At 39.0% G+C, this 27,880-nt stretch overlaps 1 protein-coding gene across 2 annotated transcripts; it reads right to left on the bottom strand.

The window, feature by feature from the left end:
* Positions 1–620: 620 nt before the first annotated feature.
* Positions 621–27,169, bottom strand: dnajb6b (DnaJ heat shock protein family (Hsp40) member B6b). 2 transcript variants are annotated; one of them, XM_084746729.1, is made up of 9 exons: positions 26,972–27,169; positions 24,034–24,143; positions 22,777–22,842; positions 22,455–22,559; positions 16,705–16,842; positions 16,455–16,605; positions 16,143–16,213; positions 3,094–3,246; positions 621–1,626 (listed from the first exon to the last, which is right to left on the bottom strand). In XM_084746729.1, exons 1-9 carry the CDS (start codon positions 27,034–27,036, stop codon positions 1,517–1,519), a joined length of 969 nt encoding a protein of 322 aa, XP_084602855.1. In that variant the 5' UTR covers positions 27,037–27,169; the 3' UTR covers positions 621–1,516. The 2 variants fall into 2 exon arrangements, with proteins under 2 accessions (XP_084602855.1, XP_084602856.1); XM_084746730.1 differs by lacking the exon at positions 24,034–24,143 and having other exon boundaries at positions 26,972–27,133.
* Between the last annotated feature and the right edge of the window lie 711 nt (positions 27,170–27,880).

Here is a 27,880-nt window from a genome sequence, read left to right as displayed (position 1 = left end):
TTTCTATCGCCCAAAACGGGGCGTAGCTTGACATTTTGGCAAAGCACCAGTCTGATGATGCCCACCTGTTTTGGTTTTATCCTCGGCAGCCTTATTGTTTTTGGTTTAATCTCTTTTTCCAGAGCAGCATGCAGCTGTCCAGAGTCTCCACAGAACAATTTAACAGCTGTTAAACCTATGAATAACATGATATTTGCTTGTTTTATAAGATTTGAGTTGATCTGTTTGACATATTTTAGTTGATTTTCAGTGCATTTTTATTCATTAATTGACCAATTTCTTTTACATTGTTTTTTTTTTTTTAAATCTGGCTCAAGATGTTGTTGAGCTACACTAACATAATCTTAGGTGTTAGTTTGTGTGTTAGTGTTATAACTGTCTGAAGTCTCTGTGGTAGACCTGGTTGTCCAGCAGGTGTTTACAGGGTTGGCGGTTTGATCCTCAGCTCTTCCTATCCACATGTCGAAGTGTCCTTGGGCGAAACACTGAGCTGGTGCCTCACTGCCATCAGTGTGTGAGTGTGTGCATGAATTGTGCACGAAAAGTGCTTTGGATTTAAGTGCTAAATAAATGTAGGCATTTATATGTCTTTGTGCATGAACAACCAAACTCAAAGGAAATGTTTTTATTTAAGCATTTATTGGTAGGAGTCCATAAAAAATGAACATTTCTGAGACATTTCCTCTTGCAATAATCATGAGATTGTCAAGGACAAATCAGATGAGGGAAAACATATTTCAGTTTAGAAATCTTTTACAAAAACACCTCTTGAAGGTTTACATGTTGTTGAATCCACTCAGTATAAAGAATTTTACAAATAAGAAAAAGAAAATAATGACTTTGAGAGGGGTTAATAGCTATTTTTCACCCACTGCGAGTAGTGGTGAAAGAGTGGATAATGTTGGTAGTCACTTTTCATGTACGATGGAGGAGTGAGGAGAACATGTCATAAAAATCACTCCTTAATGCTTTCAGTCTATTTTACTCTCACACTGCCTCTCCTTGTCTCTATTGAAAACAGAGCCGCTGAATAGTTTGACCTTCACGTATTCTCACATGCTATACAATATTTCTGCAATAATTTTCACGCTCATCACAAACAAGGCTGCTACTGTATTTCTCCTTCCGCCTGAACTCTTTTAAACACACTTTCTGAGAAGCGTGCGCTGTAAAAAGTCCAATCACCGGAGATTAATTAAGGTTCTGAATGCTCTATACTGTACATCCACAGGGCCCACCCACAATAAATACAGCGATAGCAGAAGCTTAACTACTAAAATGTATCTCTTGGACAAAACAAAACATTGAAGTGAAGTCTCTGCAGGCTGATGAAAGCAGGCAGGCAGCTGATAGACAAGAGGAGATATGGCGCAGCAGTGGGGATGTTGGGCCTCTCGATAACATAGCAACGATGAACTAATGCCACGTATGATCGATGGGACTTCTGCCAACAGATATATGTGTGTGTGTGTGTGTGTGTGTGTGTATGTGTGTGCAGGTGTTTGGCTGAGGGTGTTTAAAAAAAGGTACCAAGTCCACCAAACCGAGGGAAGAGTCGAGGAGCTCTTTTCTTTTTGGACTCTGCGTCCTTTAGCCACAGTTTCTTCCTCTTGGTGTCCGTGTGTCCTACAAAATAAAAGAGCAGACATCGTCATTAAATACAAGACGCTTTATTCTGAGTTTATAAATTGTTGTGATTGGCTCTAATAATGAGAATAAATCACTTACTAATGCTTTATAAATTGGTTACAGGACATTAAAGGAACGGTTCACCCCAAAATCAAAAACACATATATTTTCTCTGGCCTGTAGTGCTGTTTATCCATCTTTACTGTCAGTGTCCACCGGTTGCTCAAAATAATCTACAGACCTTGTTGTGTGCAGTTTAATGTAGGAACTACTTTCATTCTGCAGTAGAATCTACTGGAACTGTTTTCTTTTTAATAGAAAGAAAGTAGTTCTTACTTGAAACTGCTCACAACAATTTCTGTGGATTATCTTGAGTAATGAAATTGTGATTTTTGGAAAAAGACGCTGGTGTTGAATTTTTCAAATGTATTTTTATGGGGCAACTTGTGCAGTTTAGTTCCATTATGTCACAGATAAGGCAGATATATGTATATATATATACAGCTGATTCTGCAACTCACTCCAAAACAATCTAGATTAATTTACTCCCTTTCTCACTGAGGGTCATGGGAGTTTTTGTCCCATAATCCCTTAATTGTTAAACAGCCACCATATCTGATCAAAATCTATCTGACATGACTCGGGTATGTCAGTTCACCTGTCATACAGTATCTGACACCTTCAGAATTATTCAAGGTGTTTAGTTTTGTCTTGTTTGTGTTATTTCATTGCACAAATTGTACTGAATATATACCTCACACAGTGTCTAAAAAAATACTTAAAAAAATCTTAATTTATCTACATGATACTAACTCTATCTCATCCATCAGAAATCTTGAATTACAATTCACATACTGTATTATTGTTCATATTAATCAAATGATTAATCATCTATTGATTAGTTACAGCATGTGAACATTTTACAAAGGGTGAATTATTAGAAAGTGGTACGGATGTTTCACACATTTAAAACTCTTACTGTAGTTTCAGGCGGCAGCGGTCTTTAAAAACTCGCCCTCTGAGGAGCCATATTAGAATAGTTTGTGTCATTACCTCAGACAGAGAATTAGGACCTTTATTTGCATCACAGCAGGAAATATGCACAGTTAAATGAAAGGTTCCCTCCTTAACTAACCCAACTGCTCTTATAACACATTCAGCGACTGTGTGTTGTAGATAATTGCTCAGCTTTTGTGTGCGACTTCCTGACCCTGAGAGGGAAAACAGAGGGCGACCTCTGACCTCTGGTCGTTGCTGCGGCATAGAACAGAGCCGCCTAATGAACACCTCTGTCCTCGGTGTTTACATCTGCCAATCACGCACGCCACTCTTCGTCATCGCCCTTTGTGCGGCCATCAGACACAAAAGCAGACAATTAGCTGTGCTTATTAAGACCCTGCTCTTTAAAGGAGAGCTCTGTGTGTGCCGGTAATTAATCAGCCCTGCAGTGGCGGGTGGGCGGACCTCTCGTTAGACTCTGTAGGCCGTGCTCCTCCTCTTCCTCCAAGGGGTTCTGGGCGGAGTTCCTCAGGTAGCGCTGGTGCAAGCCGAAGCCGGGGAGCGTGTTCTGTCTGCGGCGACGATGCTCTTCCTCCGAGGGGTCTTCGGCTGCGATGTCTGTGGGCAGAGCAGAGCAGAGTGGGGAATGAATCACACCTTAACCCTCTCTTCTTCTCCTCGCTGTCTGGATGGATCGCCCGAGGTGCTCAAACCAACATTAAATCTGTATTTTTTTGTAGCGTCTTTGAATTTCAGCCTCCTGACATGAGATGTGTGCTGAAAGGAAAACATATTACCTTGTGATGCCCTTGGCAGTGTGAGTACAATCAGGCATGGGGTGAAAAAAAAACAGATACACACATCCATTACAGCAAGTTGAGCACAAGTGCAAAAAGGCATATTGATGTAACCAACATGAAACAACAAAGATGATATAAAACAAGAAGTTCAAAGAGTCCCCGAGGCCACATAGACCCCTCCTTCCTTTCAAACGCCAACCATATATTTCATTCATATTTCATCTGCCTGACTTTATTGTGATTAGTCATGTAAATAAAATGAGATTTGGTTATTCTTTTCTCTAGGTAATTTACATTTATATTGAATTAGTGGCAGGCAGGGTATAGAAGGAGGGGGGAGACTTATTATGCTGCGAGATTACAGGCAGATCTCATCGCCATTGTGTTGTGTAATTAAGGCAGTGGAGAGGAGAAGAAAGGGGGCCAGATGCTCGCCGTGCTGAACCTGGTCCCATTTAGAGGAGGATCTGCACCAGCATTTCAAAACCCCCGGCACGGTGTGTAACAGCGCAGCCTTAAAGACACCAGAAGTCATTAGAGACACGGCAGCTTTGTTTGACATATTGCTGAAAACCTGAGGGAGCACGAGCCACCTCAACGTAAACATATTGTCATTTTAATCATTAATGTGGAGAGTTAAACTACACGGAGGATTGTGGCTGCATTGTTACACTGTCCTTGATGTTTTTTTCTTTGCTTCATGTCAGTGTTTCTCAAATGGAGGTCCTAGTGCCCCTAGGGGTACTTAGGAGTACTACAGGGGGTTGTTAATTTAAAAAAAATATAAATTATTCATAATAAAATATCAGTTATTCATAACACTTAAAATTAAATGTAAAAAAATTCATACAGAAATTTAATATGATGAACAAATATTTTCTCATTGACTTAACATAAATATACAAGTTTTATTTATCAAGTTAATTTGAGAATTTACTCTCAGAGCTCAAGATCATGAGCTCGTCTAACTTAAAGTCTTTTGATTTGAAATGATCAATTGAATGAATGAATGAATTTGATTCTCAGGAGGATTTTCACGCAAACAGTGCATGCTGGGAAGTCTGCTAATATGTGTAAACATGTTTTTTTTTTTTTTAGAAACTTAATTTAATGTGTTCATTGAGCTCTGTACAGCACATTCATTAAACTCATCATTTCAAGTAAAAAGACTGATGGGGGAACTCGTGTTCTTAAGGTTTGATGTGTTTTGAAAGGAAGTACTAGACATTTTTAGTGTAATCGATTAACTGCAGAAAACTGTCAACTGCCGTAAAACATCACAGAAGAAGAAAGCAACAAACACAGTCACGTTCACTGTGAGCAGGAGGCCAGTTTCTGTACTGAATGATGGACGGAAATCAAAAAATGGATTTGTGGTTGAAACGTAGCAGTAATACAGTGGAAAAGAAAGTGAAAACAGAGACAACAAAGTACCATCAGTTAGGCCTTTTCCACCAACATTAAGCTGGTTCTCTTATGATTCAAGCACCTAATTCTGAACAGTTTGGACGGTTTCGTCCAAAAATGTATTGATTGGAACTGGAAAACTAGCTAGAATCAAAAACAAGGTTTCTGCAGTAGGGGTTCTCAACCCTTATGTAACTTAAGACCAACTTCCAAGGACCACCTTCCAAAAACAGATCCTTTTTGTGTCACTGCATCCAAAGAAAGGTTAGCTAGCTAACACGCCCGTCTCTACCTGATGATCCGCATTGATGGCGTGATGATATTCAGTGAAATTATGCATTTTAATTGGACATTTTTATATTTCTATGAATTCTTTGGCAAATATGGATACAAAAAAACATAACCAGAATTGATAAAGCACCCAATCATATCTGGTTCTGTTTAAAACTGGTGGAACCACAGACCGGTTTGCTAGGTACCAACAAGGTTCTGAGAATCTTCATCAGACTCGGTTCAAGAACAAGAGCTTATTTGGTGGGAAAACACTAAGTATGAGGAAAAATATGTTTTAATGGGATGTACCTCAGTGAGCTGGCATTGATAGCGCAGCACTTTATTGTACTATGAAAAAAAAAATTCGAAGAGGGTACATGATTTAAAAGTTTGAGAACCACTGCTTTATATGACACATTTTAGAGGGGGATGGCTCTCTTTCGATGCTTTCAAGAGGAACTCAAGGATTTCGAGGCTGCATGTGCTCAGCTCTTAACAGAGACAAAGACATCACTGGATTTCAATTCTCTCTGAATAGGCATCTTATTACTGCAGGACCTCCATTTTGACCCAAGTCTATTTCTTTTTGTCACAAATGCTTTTCGAGTGTGTTAAGGTCGAAATTGGCAGAGTATTTTCTTGCTGAAAACACCTAAACTTTGATGTGATTTATGTTGCTTTCGCCCCGGACTTGAGCTGCAAAGAGTTTGCAAATCAGCCTTTTAAATCGAACACACTTTTTAAAAAACACAGAGTTGACCCCTGTGAGGCGAGACCAGCACCCGGTGGGACCAACAGAAACAGGACAATTGGTGGCTTTACTCTCAAGGCTGCTGCTACTCGTTCTCTATCCAGCTTTGGAAAAACAGCTAATCCCAACCTGCATTTGTTTGGCGATCCTATCAAGTGAAGTTAGATGGCTGGATTAAGCCAACATGTATGTGACTCTGAGCTCATGTGCTTTGTTCCAGCCTTCCTTTGGGGGATCAATATTTGCGTCTATTATCAGCCTGGACGGTTACCTGGGTGATAAGATTCCTTCTGCTATCAAGTCGCATAATCCATCATCAGTTAATTAATTTCAACAAAAACAATATCAAAGAGCAGCGGTGATAATGAGATCTTTTAGTGCTCATGAAGGCGGCCTTTTATTTTCTGGACCTAATTTGAAAAGCAGACTAAACACAGTTGAGTTTCTGGATGCTTTCATTTACTGCTTTTGTCTCGAGAGTGCCTGTCATTTGTCTCCAGGCCGAACAATGCTGTGTGTGTCTCTGTAAAAGATGTTTGATACACACTGTCCAGACCGCAGGTGTGGATATCAGAGGGGATGCACCTACCCCTTCATATCTGGACCATGTGCATTTGCCCCCCTCCCCAAAATAAAAACATTAAAGTAGCACAGGACTTTGGTAAAGTAGATGGTGGCAGTATGCAGCCCACAGTCAAGAGCCATTCACCATATTCAAACAGTGGCCATTTTATTTTTTTAAGATTATATTTAGATTTCACAATCATTGCAGCGGCCATTTTCTTCTGGCAGGAAGCTCAGATGTTGTAGCCTACTGTTGTGTTCGTAGAGAATCTGAGAAATCATTATAATTTGACTGTTTCCTGACTGATCAGCAGGTCATATTACAACCTAAAACTGTGAAACAGTGGAACGCTAACATTAGCATTCAAGTGCTTGCAAGCTAATATTGTCATTCAGCCACTTATTAGCTAACAGTACCATTTGATAGTGTTACATGATACGATAGAAAAAGTTTAAATTAATTCTGAATGTAACACACATCTTTACATTAATTTAAGCCTTGAAGTAAAACGCACTGAATGTAATCAAGTTTGCAATGTTGGCTAACATTAACTGTCCAACTGTCTCCTGTATAGACAAGAAGTAAGTACGCTAAGTAGCTAGCAGTTACCAGTTTGTTAGGTTAGAACAAAATAACCAATCTTACAGTTTTCCTTATTTTACTTAAAATACTTGTGTTGGATGTAATTTGTATGAATGTGGTCCAGTGACCATAATGTTTTTACTTCACCAGAACATTTCTGCGGCCAGTTAAGGAGACAGCAAGATAGTTAGCATTACCGTTAGCCTACATTGACAGGTAATGGGTTTTCAAATATATTGTTTTAGCTCCCTCCAGATTTTCTCTCTCTATTGCCTTTTCATTTTCTGGTGAATTGGGAAGCGATGATATTGATTTGTTGACATTGTGCGACATTTGAATTTTAATTTAATCATGTACATATAGCCTATAAATGTTACATAATAGATGTTGGATGATTTCGGGGCAATTGTTATATTTTCACATTTTCCCTCACAACTCAGACTACTTTAAATACACAAGTCAACTTTTGATACAACCTAATTAAAAACACCATTGATATATTTTCACTAATAGGAAGAAAACTGTGATATTTAATTTAATGCAAGAAGTCAGTGTTACAACTGCAACCTTGGGCGGGGGTGGCATAGTTTGTTCATATTTAATTTTATCCAATAATTTAGAAATAAAATTGATTTAATTTTAAATTTACAGTCATCAAACCTTTAGATGACAGAGGAAAAATAATGGCATTGAAAAAGTTACTTTCATAACTCAAAAGAATCCTACTGAGCATGTGCAGAATAAGTGTCATCACTCTATCTTCTTTCTGACTGGAACTGATTGCTTTTCAATTGTCCCCTGTTATACCTGCCCCCGGTCTCCCCTGCAGAATGCCGCAGAGCCTTACTGCATTATATTCTCTACTATTTGGACTGTCACCTGTCGCCTGAATTTTGTATTTTCCTTCACAAATAAAGACATTTCCTCCAAATTGATGCAGACACCAATATCAGTCACCAATACACAGGAAATGATGTGTTTGACGCTCCAAGTGTCCTGAGGGAAAACCCCCCACACCATGCATCTTCCTCACTGATGTAACTACACCTGCATCCTTGTTCCAGTCTACAATACAGGAGCATGTACACAAGCACAAAACACCCAGGTTAACACCTAAACACACAGACACAAAGTCTGTGTGTGACAGACAAAAGCAGCCTTACTTGTAGCAGGCTGGAGCCCAAAGCCTAAAATAAATCACTGTTCAGGAGGAGGCTAACCCTACATGACAACTACAACTGTGGACCAGATTATTTTCAACAGTCCACCTTCCCCTCGGTTCAAGACGTGCGGTGTTGTGCTGATGTGACTCTACTGCTGAGCACACAGAGATACAGTCTGTGTCCTTGTTCAGACACGGCCCAAAAGAAACTGGCAGCTTATCTTTGCCATCGTTCATAAAGTGGCCAGCGGCGGCTCTGGGCCGATGCGATGTTTCATGGTAAGCTGTCAAGCAGACGAGGTGGAGGTGGTGGAGGGGGTGAGCGGGGGTGGGGGGGGGGTTAAGACCGGATGCTGCTTTCTGCCAACAGGAAGCCATCTTTCATTACATGGGGAAACTCAAGGACAGGAAATCACAGTATTGTGTCATATTGCAATGGATGGCTGCAGGAGGAGAGGCTGCAAGACTTTATTTCTAACAAGAAATACAGTGCCAGTTTTATCAAATCATAACTAATAAAAAGTGTGCTGACACTTAAAAGGAGTACTGAAAATTAAATTGAGGAAATTAAAGTTTTCACAGTAAAAAAAGATTTAATATTGTTCTTGTTTATCAGAGTATGTGACATGTTGCTGCAGTTATCCTACCCATCACTGTCTGCTTTCTTCAATATTTGCAATTCCTGTTGTGGAAATGATCATTCAGCCCGAATGATGTCATGCTACCTTTTGTGTACGAACAGTGTCCTCTAGTGGCCACATGAGGGTCCACCTCCAAATTTAAATGTCTGGTAAATAGCGGCAATTCAGAATTAACTAGGGTCTAATGATTTTTTTATGCCACTACTTATATTACATTATTTCTTTAACACATATCTTGTAAAGTAGCTGTCCAGAACTTGGGGTTGTGGGGTCCTAACATTAAGAAAGGAGATAGATACATAAGGTAGCATGATGATTGCCCAGGTTTTTCAGATTTTTCAATCTTTTCTCTGTTGTTTGTGGCAAAATATTGTCATTATACCCAGGATGAAGTGACTGAGGTGGGCAATTTTTTGTCATTAAACAAAATTCACTGATTTAACTGTGCAATAGACTCAGAAAAGCTAAATAATAACAACATAAGGCTACTGTTTCAAAATCCAAAACATGTATTTATTAATCAGAGTGCACATAAAAATGTAACACTAGCAGAATAATTTCCTGTCAAAAATCTTGATTACACACAACAAACAACACTGTCCACTGATCCGAAACAACAGCTAAGTGATAATCACATGTATCTCTGTTGGTGATTTTTCTATAGATGCATAAAGCTTAAACAGAGGAGCCAAAAAATACAACTGAGGTTGCAAAGACCCCTCGTGGCGCCAGGCCAGACCTCCAGATATTATCCAAAGGAAATAGTACATTAAGTTAGTAATTGTAGTTTGGTCTGCTTGTTATCGAGGTTAGCATTTGGAGCATTTATGGTATATTGCAAACAAAGACTACTAATATCTAATACTTGTAATGTTACATGTGAACAAATCTCTGCAAAAATTTGGTGGTAATTGAATAATGCGTTAATTGACATATGTGCTGACCGTGGCCACAGATCAAAGCAAATTAGAAAAGAGTCTCAGTGTTGGTTTAACCGAATTTTACTGTGAAAAATATGGTTCTACCATAAAACATCCTTTAGAATGTAGTTTGGTTTGGTTTGGTCTGTACACTCAAATAACCGTAAGGAATGTTAACCTTAATTCACATAACCTGAGCTGACCTACCTTCTAATATTGAATCTTGTAAATGGCATGAAGAATTGTAGGAAGGGTACAGGATACAAGCAAGACATTCAAAGAGAGCTTAACTTAAGTAAAATAATGGCATGGTTGTTCTTGTCCGTATGTGAAGAACAGCACATGATCTGTTTCTAGAATAGCTCAGCAAGATAAGGGCATAAGGGACCTGATAATCTGGGCCCATCTGAAAGAAAAGATCAAATCCTCACCTCTGAAAAATGTTCATGTTTTGATGTTAGTATTGTGAACAACAAAGAAATCTTTAGTCTGAGACATACCTCAGCAGTTTCACAGCCATGTTTACAGCATGGCTGACAAACTAAAAGTTTCAGGAATTGCTCTGCAAGATAATCTGCTGAAATTATATGAGTGATACCTGCCAGCATGAGATGAAGCAAAACTCAGCTGTGTTTTACATGTACTTTTCTTAGTAATGTGAATAATAAATACAACAAGAAGACACTCAAGCTCAAGCTTTAAGAGCAGCTCAGCAAGCTAAGATGCTGATCACATGGTTACCTGAAGATCTCAGGTGCAAGGATCAAATCCAGGTTATCTTATCAGAAACTCTTTCATGTTTGCTCCTCAAAAATGTAAAGAAAAGCAACAACAAACCAGAACTCAACTGTCCCCACAAATAGCTCAGTGAGAACAGCTGATCCGCAACAGTCTGAGTTAGAGAGTTCAAAACCCAGCTGTGTTCTGACAATTAGCTCAGCGAGAAACAAGTAGCTGACAGGTCTGGGATCTGGATCTGTCAGTGAAAAATAAACAGAACTGATAGTTCCATAAGTCCAACTGATGTGGTTGATCAGACCCCAAAGCAATTGAAGATGTACAGTAAAGACTGGTGTCACAGAGTCGCTGATCTTAATGAGATAACTGTATCACATACTGGTTTAAACAATAGATGACTGACAGTGATTAAGTATTCTTTCAGTAAGATTTAATGTGAACAAGATCGACACTGACCAGACAGGTGGCTCAGGAAGATAGGCCGAAGTCAAACGATCCTACAGTGTATTACATGTGATTCTTCCACCTTTGAAAAAAAAAATCTTTGGCGCTAACTCTGCAGGAAATGGACACAGCCCCCCTCCCTTATTTCCAGGACCAACCATAGGGGGTATTGAACCAGACATTGTATGAGCACACATCTTCTGGTCATGGACTATCCCACTACACCACCAAGTCCCTTTCACACTGGGACCTTCTATCTGAGCGCTTATAAGTCTTCAGTTTGGATGTTGGCCTTCGAAAAAATCACTGAGGGTCACAAGGATTGATCTCCCAAGCTTTCCTCTTCCAACCTGAGCTATGTGATCAGACAGTTGAGGGCTGTTTCTCAGAGATTTTCTTTTTTTTTTTTTTTTTACTTTGGACAGCAGCCTTCAAAATTCACTGAGCCTCAGAGGGATTGAACACACAATGTCCAACTTCCAAGCCATTCTCTTACATCTTGAACTATTGCATCAGACAGTCACAGCTTGTTTCTCAGAGGTTTTTGCTTTTTCCTTTGGACACTGGCCTTCAAAATTATTTTAGCCTCAGAAGGATTGAACGTACAAGCTCCAACTTTCAAGCAGTCCTTTCACAGACTGAGCTCTTGGATCAGACTGTTTCTCAGAGATTTTTGTTCTTTGGATACCAGCCTTCAAAATTCACTGAGCCTCATAAGGATCAAATACACAAACTCCAACTCCCAAACTGTTTTCTTACAACCTCAGATATTGGATCAGAAAATTGAGCCCTGTTTCTCAGAGCTTTTCACTTTGGACACTGAGCTTCATAAGCATGAAACACACAACCTCAGAACCTCTACCTTTCAAACAGTCTTCTTTCAACCTGAGGGATTGGATCAGGTGGTTTAAAGTTTTCATATCATCCTATGGACATTGTCCTTCAAAATTACTTGAGCCTCAGAGGGAATCAAACACACAAGTTCCAACTTTCCAGCAGTCCTCCTACCACCTGAGCTATCAGATAGATAAACTTTCTTTCTCAGAGGTTTTCACATTTTCCGATGGACAAAAGCCTTCAAACTTCACAGAGGGAGGGATCAAACAGACAACCTAAGAACCTCCGAGCAGTCTTCTTACAACCTGAGCTATTAAATCAAATGACTGGCTCCTGTTTCTCTGAAGGAACAAACACTCAACCTCCAATCAGTTCTCTGTTTTACCACCACAAACTTCTGCAGTACAACTTGTGCTACTGGGACAAAAGTACTAAGAATCATTTCTGAGAACTTTTCAGTCTGTCTCCTGAACTGTGCACTTCAAGATCAACTAGTTGACTCTGGGACTGAACCTACAACCTCCAAACCTCTAAGCAACTGTCTATCTACTGTTTGAGCTAAAGTGCCTCTTGTACAAAAAGAGTTTCTCTCCGATCTTTCAGTATTTCCTCTGAGTTCTAGACTTTAAACTTTCATCAGGCTTTAACCAATGACCTTAAAACCCATTAGGCAATAGGGATCATGTTGAACCACTGTGAGCTTGGGGGCAGATCCCTGATGGTGATGGTGTACCTAAAATTTTTTACTGTTTTACCATAAAAAACCTGGTTTTAGAATGGAGGCTGGTTTAGCAGTCTGTCCACTGGAAAGACCCTGGGAGGAGGGGATATTTTAACATGAACTGTTCGCATTAATTAAGTCGACCTACCTGTGTACCTGTATTAAGTTTGAGTGGCTATACAATGGTTCCATTACACACTTGTGGAATATGGCTGTAGTGCATCAGACCAGGCCTAGAAAAGTTTGGTATCCAAATACAAGCAATATCCTTTGAATTGGCCTCAAAAGAACCTGCCATGCAAAAATCATTTTTCTACCCCTAAATGTTCATTAGTTATTAGCCAGAAATATAAAATACTTAATAACAGACCACATAGACCAAGATGGTGAACATGGTAAACATTATACCTGCTAAACATCAGTCTGTTAGCATTCTGCAGTGTATGTGGCACTATTGAACATAGGCTTTAATATGTTGAGAATTGTGCCCTGGGGTACCTTTGTACCAGGTGCTGACTTTAGCATGTATAGTTCTTGAGATTTTGATGAATATATATCTGTAAAAATGTGAGGATCTTCTGTCTGTAGCACAAAATGATAACATCTCTGTTGATCCAGGAGAGGGAGCTATTGCACCATAAATATAATTCCTGCTCCTCAAACACCTATTCAACCACCTACATGATCAATTATGATCTCTGTAGAATAATTTAATCATATAAACCTTGATTTTTACAGTCTCCAGGAAGTAAAATATTAATAGTTATAGATAAGAACACATAAATACAGTATAACATTGACAAATATGTGTAGATCCCAAGATTAAGATATTTGTGGTAGGACATGGCTGCTTAGTTTGTATTGCTGGTTCATGTAATAATTCCCATGTACCACATTTATCCCTGATTTAATCATCACATTTACAAACACACACCTACAGAGAGAGAGGAGGGAGAGACAGCATATAGGCTCTGTCAACTGTAGAGATTGGCTCAAGGTTGCAGTGTCACCTAGCAACAGCACTGCGCAGGCGCAGCTTCAATAAGCGCTGGTGAAGAGGAAATTGAAAGAACATAATACAAGCCAAATGGAAGAGGACATGGCCCTCACACCATCGACACACGCACAACAAATTGTACACCCATGTTAAATTAAATGTCGTAACTCTAAACTATCTCAGTCATGTTGTTGTTCAGCCTCAAGACTGCGCTGAAGGCCTCACCCTGCCCTTTTCTTTCTCTTCTGTTTCCCACTCCTGACTTGTCTCTCTCAAAAATATGCAGTGAGGCTTGTGTAAATAAACTAGCCCCGAGCACATTCCTCAAGAAACACACACTGTTGTCTCTGTACACAGTGACCTCTGAGCCAACTGCAATCATACACGCTACACAATTAAACCTTGAATATGAGCTTATCGAGCCTAATGTTCGCTGAGTTAGTGCAAGCGAGTTTTGGATTTTCTCAGCCAGAAGACGAGGCTCCTTATTTAACGGATAGATTTTGAGTCCTTCGTTTGGCTCTGTGTCCCTGAAGAGCTCAGGTTCTGCTTGAGGGCGTATTCAAGTGCAGAGGTGCAATATCAGCACTTTTACAAGCCTGTAAAAAAATATCCACACAGGAGGGGTGAAGAGACAAATGAAACATGAGTCAGGGCACACAAGTCCTGAAAGTGGGTGTTGTTTCCTTCTCACCTGGTCTGCAGAAGGTAAAGTATACCTACCCCACAGTTCAAACATATACGTGCTAATCTTTGTTGAAAACAAAGTGACTGTTTCCTTATGATTTCTATGATAAATAATGAATTATTGGTCACACTTTATTTTGTAGTACACTACTAAGACATAACAAGCTGTACTTTGTTTAAAAGGTCATAGGGACACATTACAATAGAGCTGTACTGTAAACTAAAGTGTTTTATTTCCTACTGTAAAACCCTTATTGGACTCCCTCCAGTATTGCAGTAAGTCTGTGCAGTCAACCATAGATCATTTTGGCCTTTACTTGGTAGATCTGGTCCACATATTGTTTTTAACCAGGGATGTAGCAGATATGTGATTTCACTTTAGTTTACAGTCCAGTTCTATTGTAGTGTGTCACTAATTACCCTCTTATGAAGTCTAATAAGAAAACACAGTGGAAAACAATACACATTAGTTTATGGTTCCGTCCTGCATGTCATTAATTACACTAAAAAAAATCCAATAAAGGTCTATTAGGGCAAATAATACACTTTAGTTTACATTGCAGTTCTGTTGTGATGTGTCCCTGATTACCCTCTAGTAAAGTCTAATATTGTCTAATAAAGAACATTATTTCTAGTTTTTGGCTAATCTGATACAAAATACAGCTTGTTATATCTTATTAGTGTTAGTTGTGTAGTGTCTAGAGTATAAAATGTCTAATAAATAACATATTTCTTGTTTTGTCCAAGTCAATACAAAGTAAAGCTAATTACATCCCATTAATCCACTCTAAATTAAAGTGCCAACAAATTATTTTAGTAAGAAGCACACATAGCACATTACCAGTTTCCTGTTTAGTCAGTGGCCAAGCCCTAATGTGAGTCACCTACACTGAGACGGAGGCATTAGTAGGTTAAAATAATGCACACACGGTGAGCTGTATGATGAGGTGAGTGTAACAAAAGAGGCAGCCGCTGCGGTGTCCTTTATAGCGCGTTGTGTCAAGCAGGTTTCACATGTGATCAGGCCCAAGCACACACCTTGTACATCCAGGAAGAGTGAGCCACTCAAGCCAAAAGAAACATCACACAGGAAACACCAGGTGACTGCAGCAGGCTTTTCACAATGTTCCAGAAAGTTTATTGACCAAATCTGAACTCTTTATTTTGGTTTTCTCTTTACAAAGAAGTAAAATTCCCCTGTCTGTCCGATAAACAGTGTAAGGTGTTGCTGTGTGGTCTAAATTCATGGTATGACTTGCTGACAAGAGTTACAGTGAAACTACAAAGCAGCCTCCTGGAATCAGCAATCATGCAGAAAAACAAATGAAACACTGTGGTTTATCTCAAATACACAAAAAAAATGGAAAAGTAATGGAAAAAAATGCACATTTTAATAATTAATTATTAATAATCTATGTCATTCATATTACACACGCGTGAACATGGTAACAGCTAACAGGTTAGTTCAAGTTAAAGACATAAGGGCAAAGGGGTTAAGCTTTTACCATTCACTTGTTAAATTGGTCAAATGAGAAGAGCAAAAAATGACATGCGTCAGTCTAAATGTACAGCATCGTGTTCTCCTGCTACAATAAAAAAGACAATATCCACCCCAAAGGAAAAAAATATATATATATTTATATAGCACGTACCCAGCTTTGTTTGTGCATATGGCAGAAATAAAAAGCACAATTCAAACATTGTAGTAAACAAAAACACAAATTCCAGCAAGATGGTCCCCCCATAATAATGGAATAAATACAAATATACAAATACTGTGAACATCTCTCTCGCCTCCATCGCAGCTAAGCTAAAATGAGAAAATTGTTCTTCAGGAATGAGATGCAGGAGGACAGAGAGACGAGAGACCAACTGCCGGTAGCAAACATAGTCACTGGGCGAGTTTTTCCAGGTGTGAAAACTGTATGTTGGTCAAATGTTGTGGCGAGATAATTTACTTGTTATCCAGTCTTAGGAGCTGCTCCTTACCATTAACTGTTAAGGATTTTAACTGACCATCCTCCTCCACTTCCACCCGCTCCTGGCCGTTCTCCACGATCCTGGAACAAACACAAAGAGCAGACAAGGTTATTCAGAGATTAGGAAGTCTGGCTGCTAGGGATGCCTTGAAGAGATACCACTATAATGCTAAGCTAAGCTAACCGGCTGCTGGTTGCTGGTTACTATAAAGACATGAAAGTAGCATCAATCTTCTCACCTCTTGGTACAAAAAAACAAACATATTTCTCTAAATGTTGGAGTAGTCTTTTAAAAATGCTGGTGAGTTTGATGTGTAAGTACCGTTTTGTAGTAATTTTTCTGCCGTTGATGAACTTGGTGGAGGTCGACACAGATCTGAAGTTACCCATTCCTCCTCCCCCGCCGCCGCCAAAAGATGAAGAAGAGAAGGAAGTGATTCCTCCTCCACCCATGTCTCCAAATGAGCTAAAACCTACAAAAGTGCACACATAAAAAAAACTTACTCAAAATGGATCATAATCACCATAAATTTATGATGAATGCAGTATATGTTGCGTAATTTGTTGGGTACCTGAATCAAACGCTGAGAAGCCATGCCCAAAGGCTGGGAAGCTCCCGAAACCAAAGAGCGATCCCCCCATCCTGCTTCTGCTTGCGCCCCTCTGGCGACTGCGACTGCCTCCAAAGAAATCATCAAAGGGGTCATCAGCTGTGGAGGGAAACAGCACAAATTAGGAGGAACACTTTCAGCTCACGTTGTACTGCAATCATGTTAAATTTTAAAAAATTCAATCCTTTTTAAAAACACTTGGATTGCAGACTTTAGCACCTCAGAGGGGAACTGTGGGTTTGTCACGATCAGAGACATCTTTCATATACATTAGTTATTTGATCCATTATTAATGTAAAAATATCGATTAGAGCAGCATTACGGCTGATTCTACATTCTAAAACATTTAAGTACCAGATAATGAAGAAGCTGTGGTGGATGTCAGAGCATCAGTTTGTAATTTATGGAACAATCTTAACCCTAAACTGTCAAAGTGCCCACCACTTAATTCCCATACCAAAGCCCTGTGGACATGCTACTAATTGCGCTCTGCCAATCTGGGTCACCCCAACAGGATAAGGCTGGATCATTGGCACCATTTGCTGAAAGAAGACTCCTCCTTCAACCTTGAATGTACCGAGGCAGTGGCAAGAAAGCTTCGTTTGTTCCCTCTGACAGAAAGCTTAAAATAAAAGTAGCCCCTGACCGCTGTTCTAACTGCTTTGCTTGTCCATTTACTGAGAAGAAGACATTAGAGGAGACAGCTCAGCTCTTGCAAAGCTGTCAGGAAGACAGCAGACATCAGTGGAAGAAAGAGAGGGAGATGTAAAGCCTGAGGAGGGCGGCTTAAACACTGGAATTATTCCGGCTTAATTCTTGTGTACATGATCAGTGTACACAAAGAGATAGCTGGGAGAAAAGTGAAGGCATTCTCAAAGAAAAAGCAAAGCGCTCTCACACGTCTGTGCTCTGACAGAACTTTAAAAGCCTGTCGAGCAAAAACACTCAGATTCAATCAGTGAAGAATGTGCCACACCTATATAACATTGCACAGAGCATAAGAGCTCAAAATAAATCAAACATGTCAGTGGGTTTTCAAAATGTGCATGTACACCATAATGTACTACAGAGGAGGAAAACCTCATTACCAGTAGTGGAAGGAGTATACAGATCCTTTACTTAAGTAAAAGTACTAACGCCACACCGTAAAAACACTCTGTTACAAGTAACAGTCCTACTTTCCTACTTAAACACCCAACAAGTTCTACCACAAGTAGTCTATCTCACAGTAAAACTATAACAAATGACAAATTTGATGAAGTTGTTTAGTGGCATGGAATCATGGGAGTTGTTTTCTTCACTTTTAAACAACCACCATTGCTGATAAAAACATACCTGATACGCCTCAGAGATCATGTTCACGGGCGAGGTGACATTTAAGTTACATTACATTTAGTCATGCCGGCTGACTTCCTTCCTCACGCTCTGACATATCCGAAGTATTCTGTGTTTTCCTGGCAGCTATAGCAACTAGCTAACATTGGCCAGTGGGAAACACAGTGTTACCCTGAATAAATTACTGATTTTGCTGGTTTTAAACGTTGTAAACACTTAGGATAATACCAGTACAACACTATTAACAGAATATGACATATTCTTGTGTTTTTACACATTTTTATGCGGAAATGTTACACATCGTAACTGTAAATAAAAGTACACAAGTGTAATGAGGAAAATGTTAATTTATTAAAAGTAAAAGTTCTCAACAGCCCATGACTGTACTATTATATATTATTTATTACTATTAATAATGCATCAGTGTGCAAGAAGAATTCTAATTTTGTACTTTCTTTATTTTCATTAGGAAATATCTTTATTATTTTTCAATTAATCAAAAGAAATCAGAAACTTGTTTGAAGTGCCCATCACTTTTTATTATATTATATTATTTATTATATTAAAAAATAAAAATGTAATAAATATAATTTTTGAGAAGCTGGAACCATGAAATGTTTTTGCATGAGAAATGACTTCAATGGTGATCAACATCGACATTTAAATAATGTTAAATATGTCTGTGGACACAAATTCTACAAACCTCCCATTTTTGGATGGGGCATCCACAGCTATCTTAGGCAGACTTTGGGTATGATGCACATTTTAGCGGACAAAACATTTTTTGTATTCTGTGTAAAGGCTTCACATTTTTACAGTTGGAGAATATAAGAATCACTTAAGAACTACAACTACGATAAATGAATATTAAAATGCTAAAAAATACATATTCCCAGCCACCGGTTGCTGACCCCTGATTTAGTCGATAAATCAACGAAACATTTCAGCTGTTGTTGTATATTTTCCTGGATAGTTAATCTACAACAAAGCATCTTATTTTGTAAAATTGTAGATTGTTTTCTATGCAAAAACCTTAATCTGCAAAGTAATTAGTAACTAAAGCTGTTAAATAAATGCAGAGGAGTACAAAGTACAAGTATAAAGTGCCATTACAAAAAAAGACTACAGAACTATAGAGCATATAAATTAAACTTTTTTTTTTTTTTGCATATTTCTGTGGTATTTCTGCAGCATGTCTGACAAAAAAGTGTGTGAAAAAAATCTGTTGTTATCTCCTTCCTGTCCACCTCTTCACATGTCTGAGAATGAGTGTGTGCTGTTCTTGGCAGACGACTAAGCCATCGTCATCAAGTGAATCTCTGTTTGTCTCAACAGCGCACACACACACACACACACACACACACACACACACACACACACACCACCCCTCAGTTTGCTGGCTGCTCTGAGGTGGGTGAATGACAGATCTACAGGACCAGCTGCTGCTCACTGAGACAAGCTTCTGGACAATGCAGGACTGGAGGCTGGATGGGATTTTAAACAACATATCTGGAGCCTCTTTCTATGACTGCCATCTTAAGGGAAGTCAAGAAAACTAAAATGGTTCTTCACATAAAGTATCCAAGGAAAAAACTCTTAATATAGAGTTGGAATTAACTTGACAAGACGGATGTTTTGACATATCCTCTTTCATCAAGCATAATAAAGGTTGTCCCCAGTCAAAATAGAACTTGAACTTTACTCTTCTGTGCGACGGTGCAGACAGCTTCATGGTTTGGCTTTTTTTAACCAATCAACAACAACAACAGCTGCGCTTCACCACTTTCTTTTCCATGTTAATAAATACAACGGTAAAATATGTCAGAGTTCTAATGTCAGCTAATGAAAACAATGTGATGTTTTAAAAGATGATGACTTGACTTTTCCTACAAGTTCTTAAATTAGATTACAGTTTTTTATTTCGGTAAGTTTATGTTGGACGCCCAGACTCGGTGCTCACATGGTACGACGTCTCACATGTGTTCTGTTACATGGGGAGACACACAGCGCGCGCACACACTTGGCGTTATTACATCTGCTTTTGTTTTAATACGGAAGCTATTTTTGAAAGCATTCCAGTTGAGTGATGTAGACGCACAAATCCATCCTCTGCCTGCGTCTGAACTCCATATTTAGAGCTCCACGGGGTGAACTGCACATGCCTTCCAATCAGCCTTTAGCTGAACCCAGACAACCCAGGACAGGCTAGAAAGGCTAAACTCCAACAACTTTACTTAATACCACTGCTGACACATCTGATACAATCAACCATCAAGCTCTAGGAGAACAAATGAACAGCCTCTAGTCAACTGTATATTACTTTAGCCAGCAGTGAGCAATAGTTTTAAAAGCTTATGTAAAACAAAACAAAAAGTTACTAGTTTAACACAAATGCAGGAAGAAGTGATGGAAAAATGAGAGAAGAATCCGTAAAGAATGTCAATTATAATACTTTATAGACTTTGTATGTGATGTTGTCTTTTTGATATTTTTATTCATTTTATTTCCATTTATTTTTTATTGACAATACAACATTATATGTCTATTTATTTGTATTAGTATGTTTCTTCTTTTATCGTTCTGTCTTATTCTACTATGTTTTTGTGGCTTTTACTTTGTGTTTCCCTCAAATTTTGCTTAACTGTGTCTTGCATTTGTTTAGGTAGCCTGCTCTTGCTTTGTCTGTCAAAGCATTTTATAAACTCTGTTATAAAGTATATAACTATATAAATAAAGCTATTATTGTGAAAAGAAGAAAAACATATCCACAACTGTCAAAAGTTAAAGAAGAAAGCAAATTCAGCAGAGAAAAATCATTAGACCTGCCACTCCTTATTTTTTTTATTTTTTTGCTATTGATTGATTGATACTTTAATTGTGAGAACAAGTCTTAAATTTGTTTTTTGTCATGGAAGCTTCATTTGAAACATCACGGATGACAAACATCACGACAAGAAATAAAATACATACATCCAACTTTACAATCACAAAAGTTAAGACAGGAGACAAATAATCCATCTGTGTTTAAGCTCCATATTTAATTTTAGGATTGACTGATGCCCTGCGATGAACTGGCGACTTGTCCAGGGTGTACCCCGCCTCTTGCCCAGTGTCAGCTGGGATAGGCTCCAGCCCCCCAGCGACCCGTCAGGATAAGCGGATACAGACAATGGATGGATGGATGGATTGATGGATGGATGGATCGACTGATGCATAAAAGAGTTTGTCAGTCTACCCTTGTTAAATCACGGGACCCTTTATCTCCGGTTGGATGGTAATCTGTTTTCACTGTTCAGGACACGGCTGGGATTAGAAACAATGTTGTTGGCCAATCTTTATATGTTATTATGGCTGATTTATAGAGTATTTCAAAGGCTGGCCTACAATCTTTGAGCAGATTTGGTGGAGCAGTTTTCAAACAGTGGACAAACACTTGTTTGTGTTTATCTCAAGAACATTATTGTGGTTACAAAAATCAGATTTATTGTGCTGTTAAATTACTGCTAACTGTTAATACAGCAGCATGCTTCCCTTTGTGTGCGGCAAGCATGAAAATAAACAGTTTTGTGACCACACTGAAAATGTTATTAACTTTAAATACCAACAAATAGACTGAAAACATGCACAGCATTCCAATGCTGATGTTATGGATGAAGATTTGAAGTATTTCTACATCTATTCTACTAAGCTTGCTGTTTATGTATATATTTATTTGTGCACTGGAAATGTATGTATGTGTTTCATCTTTTTTATATTACTGTTTCACTAACTGAAAAACTTTTCTGTAATGATGCAATTACTTTCAAATTGTTCAAGGATAATATGGATAAAATTATCTTCATTTATAATTAAAGAGCATTAAATAAAAAATGAAGCTGGAGTAAATTAATAGACGAAGGATACATACTGGAGTGGAGGTCAGCATCCAGCAGAGACGCTGAGTGTTTCCAGCGTGTAACATTTAGTGGCAGATGACCTCCCGAGGTGAACAGTGCTTAGAGTATTGGAGGTGCCCATTACAGTGCTGTGGGGGATTATCACCAGGCTTTACAGAAGGTTTCCTGGGTCTAATGCTCCATCTTCCACATTTATGCACAGCACGAGCTGCTAGCTAACAGCCAGTGGAAAACTAATTAGGAAATTTCAACCTTTTACATGATATAAAACTGGAAACTACAGAATGCCCTCCTTTTCGCCCTGTCTCTCTTGAGCCTTCCCAGGTCATCTGTGTATAATTCTGACCAGATAAAATTATGCAGTTAATAATAGCCATTGCATGCTTGCCACTCTTATGACTCTTCCCAGTCCCTCTTTCTTCCCTCTCTTTGCAGACAAGAAAACCCATCAGTGCCTAGGCAGAAATTAAATGGACTTACCAAAAAAATCTGCAAATGGATCTCTGCCGCCAAAGAATTCCCTGAAAACGTCTTCGGGATTACGGAATGTAAAGCCGCCGCCGCCAAAGTGATCATAATGTCCTCCTGTAAAACACGAAACAACAATAAAGCTCATAATCTATATGGCTATTCATCAAAAAACAGCTATCATTACAAGTCATAACAAATACAAATGCATTACCAAGCCACTCATAACTAATAATGTTACTGGTGGTTAAATTTCTTTGAGAACAGTGTAGGAACTAAAACATCAAATCTACTCAAAATCACAGCTTTGCCATCTTGAAAGTCATCTCCTTACCTCCTCCTCCTCCTCCTCCTGAAAGGCCTTCTTTGCCGTACCGGTCATAAATATTCCTCTTGTTTTCTGTTGTGGGAAGAGTAGTTCTTTAGATAAGACAGAGACACAGATAAAACAGACAAACAAAAAAAAGAAAAACTTCCCACTCAGCTGTATTTTAAACCTCAGTCAGGGATATGAAAGTCCTTGCACCGCAAAGTACATGTTAGCATTTGCATCAAATGTGCTGCCTCTTTCAAATTTTGCTTTTCAGCGTGACTAATTTCTGCTTTATGCAAGTGATTCATCAGAGTGACCATGTACATGTGGACTTCAGTGACTGAAACTGTACAAAGCTGCTGTTGAATAGTAAAAAAGGGTGTAACTACTATCAGTGTCTGAACACATTTACTGTCAAACTGATAACTATTTTTGACACCGAACAGAAAGTAAAACTAAACCCACAGCACAAGAAAACTGCACACGACATTGACAATCCAGCATAAACAATCCTGACACTGTGCACTGCAAATGCTAACAATGTCTACTTCTTGTGAGTGTGTGCGGTACATAACTGTGACTAATAAAAAGAAAATGTTACAGGATTCTGCTGTGCTTTCAATCCTACGCTATACATTTATATTTATAGTATTACTCTGGTAACGACACTCACTTAAATGTACTACAAGCACTTTTCAACTGGTTATGAAACAGTCTCAGTGTAATACAGATACCTGTATATGACCTACATAAGTAAACAAGAGCATCAGTGAGGAGGCTATTTCTAGTTTTATAGCTATTGGAAGGATTCTCTGTGAAATGAGATAAAATGATTTACAGAAGAGCCTATGTTTACATTTTCTCATGCAAAGTTACTTTAGCCAGTTAAAGTAAGTCAGTTATCTGTAAAAAATAAATAAATAAATAAAGTCCATATCATATAACCCTTTTTATAGAATATTTAAAATGTTGGTTCCTTTTGTTAAATAAAAAAATGTTCTTTTAGGAAACATGATTTTATTATTTGTCCTAAACCCTAAAGATATCAAACTCATAATAGCAACAAAATATTTAAACTGACACCCGCCCTGGTAATCAGACATGAAAGTGCAATAGAGATGACAACAAAAGTCATCTTCTAAATTTGAAGTGCTAACGACCAAACATTCAAGTGTTAGGAAACGTTTCAAACGTCACTTCAGAGAAACAGCAGTCATCATGTTCACGTATTCAGCATGGCTACATAACAGATTTCCTGCCTGTTAAAAAGAACCTCACCATCGGAGAGCACTTCATATGCCTCTGACAGCTCTTTGAACTTTTTCTCTGCTTCCTCCTTGTTGTCTGGGTTCTTATCTGGATGCCACTTCAATGCCAGTTTTCTGTAACTGAGACACAAATTCCATACAGTTAAAACAAGAACAAAGGCATCAACAAAGAGACAACGTATGTCACAGACTGTAGATATGCCAAGGCTTAACAGTCAGTTCTTAATACAGAGGTGGGAGAATGGAAAATGTGTATGTATGTCCAGACCAGACATGCCCCTATAAGAAACACACATCCACCAGCAAGTCTTTTTTTAGAATGGCAACCATGCCTACACCAAACACACAGACACTATACACACACACACATACATACATACATGTACACACTGTCTTTCTCCCCACCCAAGCAGAAATAACAAAGACAGCCTGAACTCCACTGACATGCAGCACAGCGGCTTACGCTGCATCAGCTGTTTGTTTCTAAGCTCGGCAGCAGCACCGGCAGCGGACACACAGATGCTGTAGTGTGGACGAGACTCAGGCTGAGAGTCAGCCAGCAAAAAAAAGGCTGCACACAATCCAGGGATTGACTCCCTTATGGATCTACGGTGAATAGTCTTTGTAGTCTACATCTTTGTTGTAATCTGTGACATTATCTGGTGGTCTAAAGCTTGGTCAATGGTCAACCGCCCAGCTGAACAATAAAATGTCAGGGTTTGTAGTCAGAAGCCTGTACCTTCACTAGTAAAAGCAAAAGCAGCCCTTATCTTCCCCTTAATTCTAAAAAGTCTATGTGGACAGAATTAACCCTTTGCTCTCTTGGCTGTAATTTCATTAGGGATGGCTCATTAACACTTTTTCCTACTGGTACTGATGTTGCAACCTTGAGTATCTGCTGATACCAATCCAACACCATCTTTTCCCTTCTCTTAAACATTCAGGTGTTCATAACATACATGTATGGATACACTTTACTTACCATAACCATCTAAAAGACTTCATGCTCAGTTGTGAAATAAATATTCTACTCCGAGGAGGAAATACACAGCCCAGAATATGACTCAGTTCTGCAATACTGCTGCTTCTGTTTTTTTAAAACCTTTTTCACACACAGAACTTTTAGTAGCAATTTGACTGGTCAGCAACCTTCATATATTCAGAAAACTTAAATAAATTGGATAAATTGCACTCGACTGTTTTGCTTTTTTTCTTCTTTGAGCTTAAAATAACTCCACACAGCTGATATGATGACAGCGCTGTCGACAAGTCTCACTCACATTCTAGGTACTGGTTATGTGAAACATGCTGCTCATCTGTGTCACTCAGGAAGTATCTTTCTTAACAAAATTTTGCTAAAGTTAAGTTGAGAATTTACATGATGGTTTAGGCTATCCAATGCAGTGATTCTGGACAGTACTGGACCAATATTGAGAATGAGTATCGGATCAGCACCTACATTACAGCCATGCTGGGAGCACTGTGAGGCTGTACTTCAGCCAAGTTTACGACATATGGGATGCATGGTAAAAATGGGAAAGATTCCCATGTTGACAACTTGTGAGCTTTTCACATAATCAAGACGTATGGTTAATGAGTTGGTCATGTAAGGGTTACAATACTGTGAAACGGCACTAAATTTGGGTTAAATTAGGCCTTCATTTAACAACAGCCTTTAGCTGATGTGAGTCATCTGACTAGTTGATTCCACTAGGCACAGCATGTCTGCGCCACAGTTTTGATCCATCCTTAAATAGACTATGACCTTAAAAAATAACCTGAAAACTCAACAAGCTATTTTGTGTATTTATATGTATAAATGCCAAATGAACCCACAGCTGACCACTAACTTGTTTACATTTGTACCATTAGCGACCCAGGTGCTAATGGCCATTTTCAGTGTGTAGGGTTTTTTTTTAGCTCAGAGATTGTTGTTGCTTCCTGAGGCAACAGGGACTTTGAAAATGCAGAGAGCTGATATGGTGTATGGCGGCTGAGGCATTTGTCCAATGGCATCCTTATATTCACAGTCTACACCCAGTAACTCAGACTATCAAGCCAACAATCAAGAGGGGTGGTAATTTCACAACCTGGGAATCATCAATAAAATTTCGCATTACTAATTTCACTGAAATTTGTCCTCTGTGCACCATGGATGTCTGTACCAAATTTCATGGCCATCTATCCAATAACTGGAGACATTATGTCTGGATTGATCGACCGACATTGCCATTCCTAGAGCCACGCCACTAGGATGGCAAATAATTCAACCAGAGGTTGAGGAGACAGAGCCGGGGTCATAGGCTAAAGATAAGACTTATTGATTGGTGTTGTCAGCTGAGATACCGTTTGACTTTGGCAGCAAACAATTGAGTGCACAGAGAGATAGCACGCTGTTGCTCTCATCACTCACTATCATCCTATGCTGGAATCAAAATTAATATTCTTAAACTGGTTGATTTGATCAGCAATAATCAGTAATGTGCAATACTTTCCTCCTCTCTTAAAAGATTTGACCTCACTTATTGATTTACTGCATTACTCTCAATAACTTTTTAGCTCCTCTGGAGTGCATGTCTTATTTCAAACAGGCTTATTTCTCTCCTTTACCATTGCAGAGACACTTCAATTCACAGGAAACTCTCCACTTGTCAAAACAAAACGTGTTAGTTAGAAACCTGAGGAAGTGTAATTAACTGGAACTGGCCTGTTCAGTGGGTGACTGCGTATGGTGGATGAATGCAGGGGGAAGGTATTTGACAGCGGCAAGGTTACAGGAAGAAGAGTGGAAACTTTCTGCATTGCAGTCCCTGTGCTCTCTCTCTGCTTGTGTCAGTTTATACAGCTCAAGGGGGATATAATTAACCTATTACACCCCTCTGAGTGGCCGAGATTTAACGACAACACTAGGGGAAAACCAGAGCATAAAAACACTTGGAGGCACTTACGCTTTTTTGATGTCCTCTTGCGTTGCATTTTTCTGGACTCCTAATATCTGGTAGTATTCCACCATGGCTCTGTCTGTGTGCGTGAGTTTGTAGCTGCTGTCCTATATGAGGGTCCTCTGCGTGGCCTCTGTGGAAAGAAAGTTAAGTTCTGTTAAGACATGTTAGCATGGAGAGATAAAGCCCAACAATCTGCAACTGAGCGTAGCCATGTGTGACGGGTGAGAAACCTCTCTTCCAGACCTGAGGGGTAAATTTTTAAAACTGGTGGGAGGGGGCAAGGGCATTAAACAGCATGGCAATACCCAACAATGTAATCAACTGCACTGAAATAGAGACGCAGGGGGGAGGACAGCTAAGCTAATACAAGCCCAGCAAAATTACATAATAAGTGGGTGATCATCCCTCACCCCGGGGCTGTAACAGAGAAAATGTGAATCATGTTTTTGCTTTTGAAATTTGGAGATAAAGACCATGAAGCATTTTTTTTAAAACATGACCTAACGTTGAAGTTATGAAGCTTAGCCTCTCAAAAACAAGACAGAACAGGTCTGATGAAAAAGTATCAGAAGATATTCGTCTAGATTTAGCCTCAGATTTCTTCCCTCTTTTTTTGCAATACTATAACACATAGAGGATACCCTGCATCAACATATCATCTGTGCCTCACTGGCTAACAACTGCTGCCAACATATTGAGTTTTGATCCAGAGGTAGAGACAAGAAAATATTAAATGACTAAAAGAAGCAAAAATATGACTCTGTTAGGATGATGGTGGAAAACATTTCTACAGAATATATTCCCTGATGTAGAAAGAGACAACAATAGATACAGCAATAGATATTATAAGGATCACATGACTGATAAAGCTGCCAGTATGTCAGTGGTTATCCATCCTTCAAGACTGATAGT

The sequence above is a fragment of the Lutjanus erythropterus genome, chromosome 21, assembly GCF_056507025.1.
Source record: "Lutjanus erythropterus isolate fLutEry1 chromosome 21, fLutEry1.hap2, whole genome shotgun sequence".
In the NCBI taxonomy this organism is placed as follows: domain Eukaryota; kingdom Metazoa; phylum Chordata; class Actinopteri; order Lutjaniformes; family Lutjanidae; genus Lutjanus; species Lutjanus erythropterus.
The sequence above is the reverse complement of the archived record's forward strand: the minus strand, read 5'-3'. Positions and strand labels throughout refer to the sequence as shown.

What these genes read in the sequence shown, in the direction of transcription:
- dnajb6b (XM_084746729.1), bottom strand. Translation starts at nt 27,036, where the DNA reads ATGGTGGAATACTACCAGATATTAGGAGTCCAGAAAAATGCAACGCAA. An exon ending in AGAAAAATTACTACAAAACG is followed by an intron (nt 16,214 to 16,454) that starts GTACTTACACAT and finishes TGTTTGTTCCAG; the next exon opens with GATCGTGGAGAACGGCCAGG. An exon ending in CCTACAGAGTCTAACGAGAG is followed by an intron (nt 1,627 to 3,093) that starts GTCCGCCCACCC and finishes TTTATTTTGTAG; the next exon opens with GACACACGGACACCAAGAGG.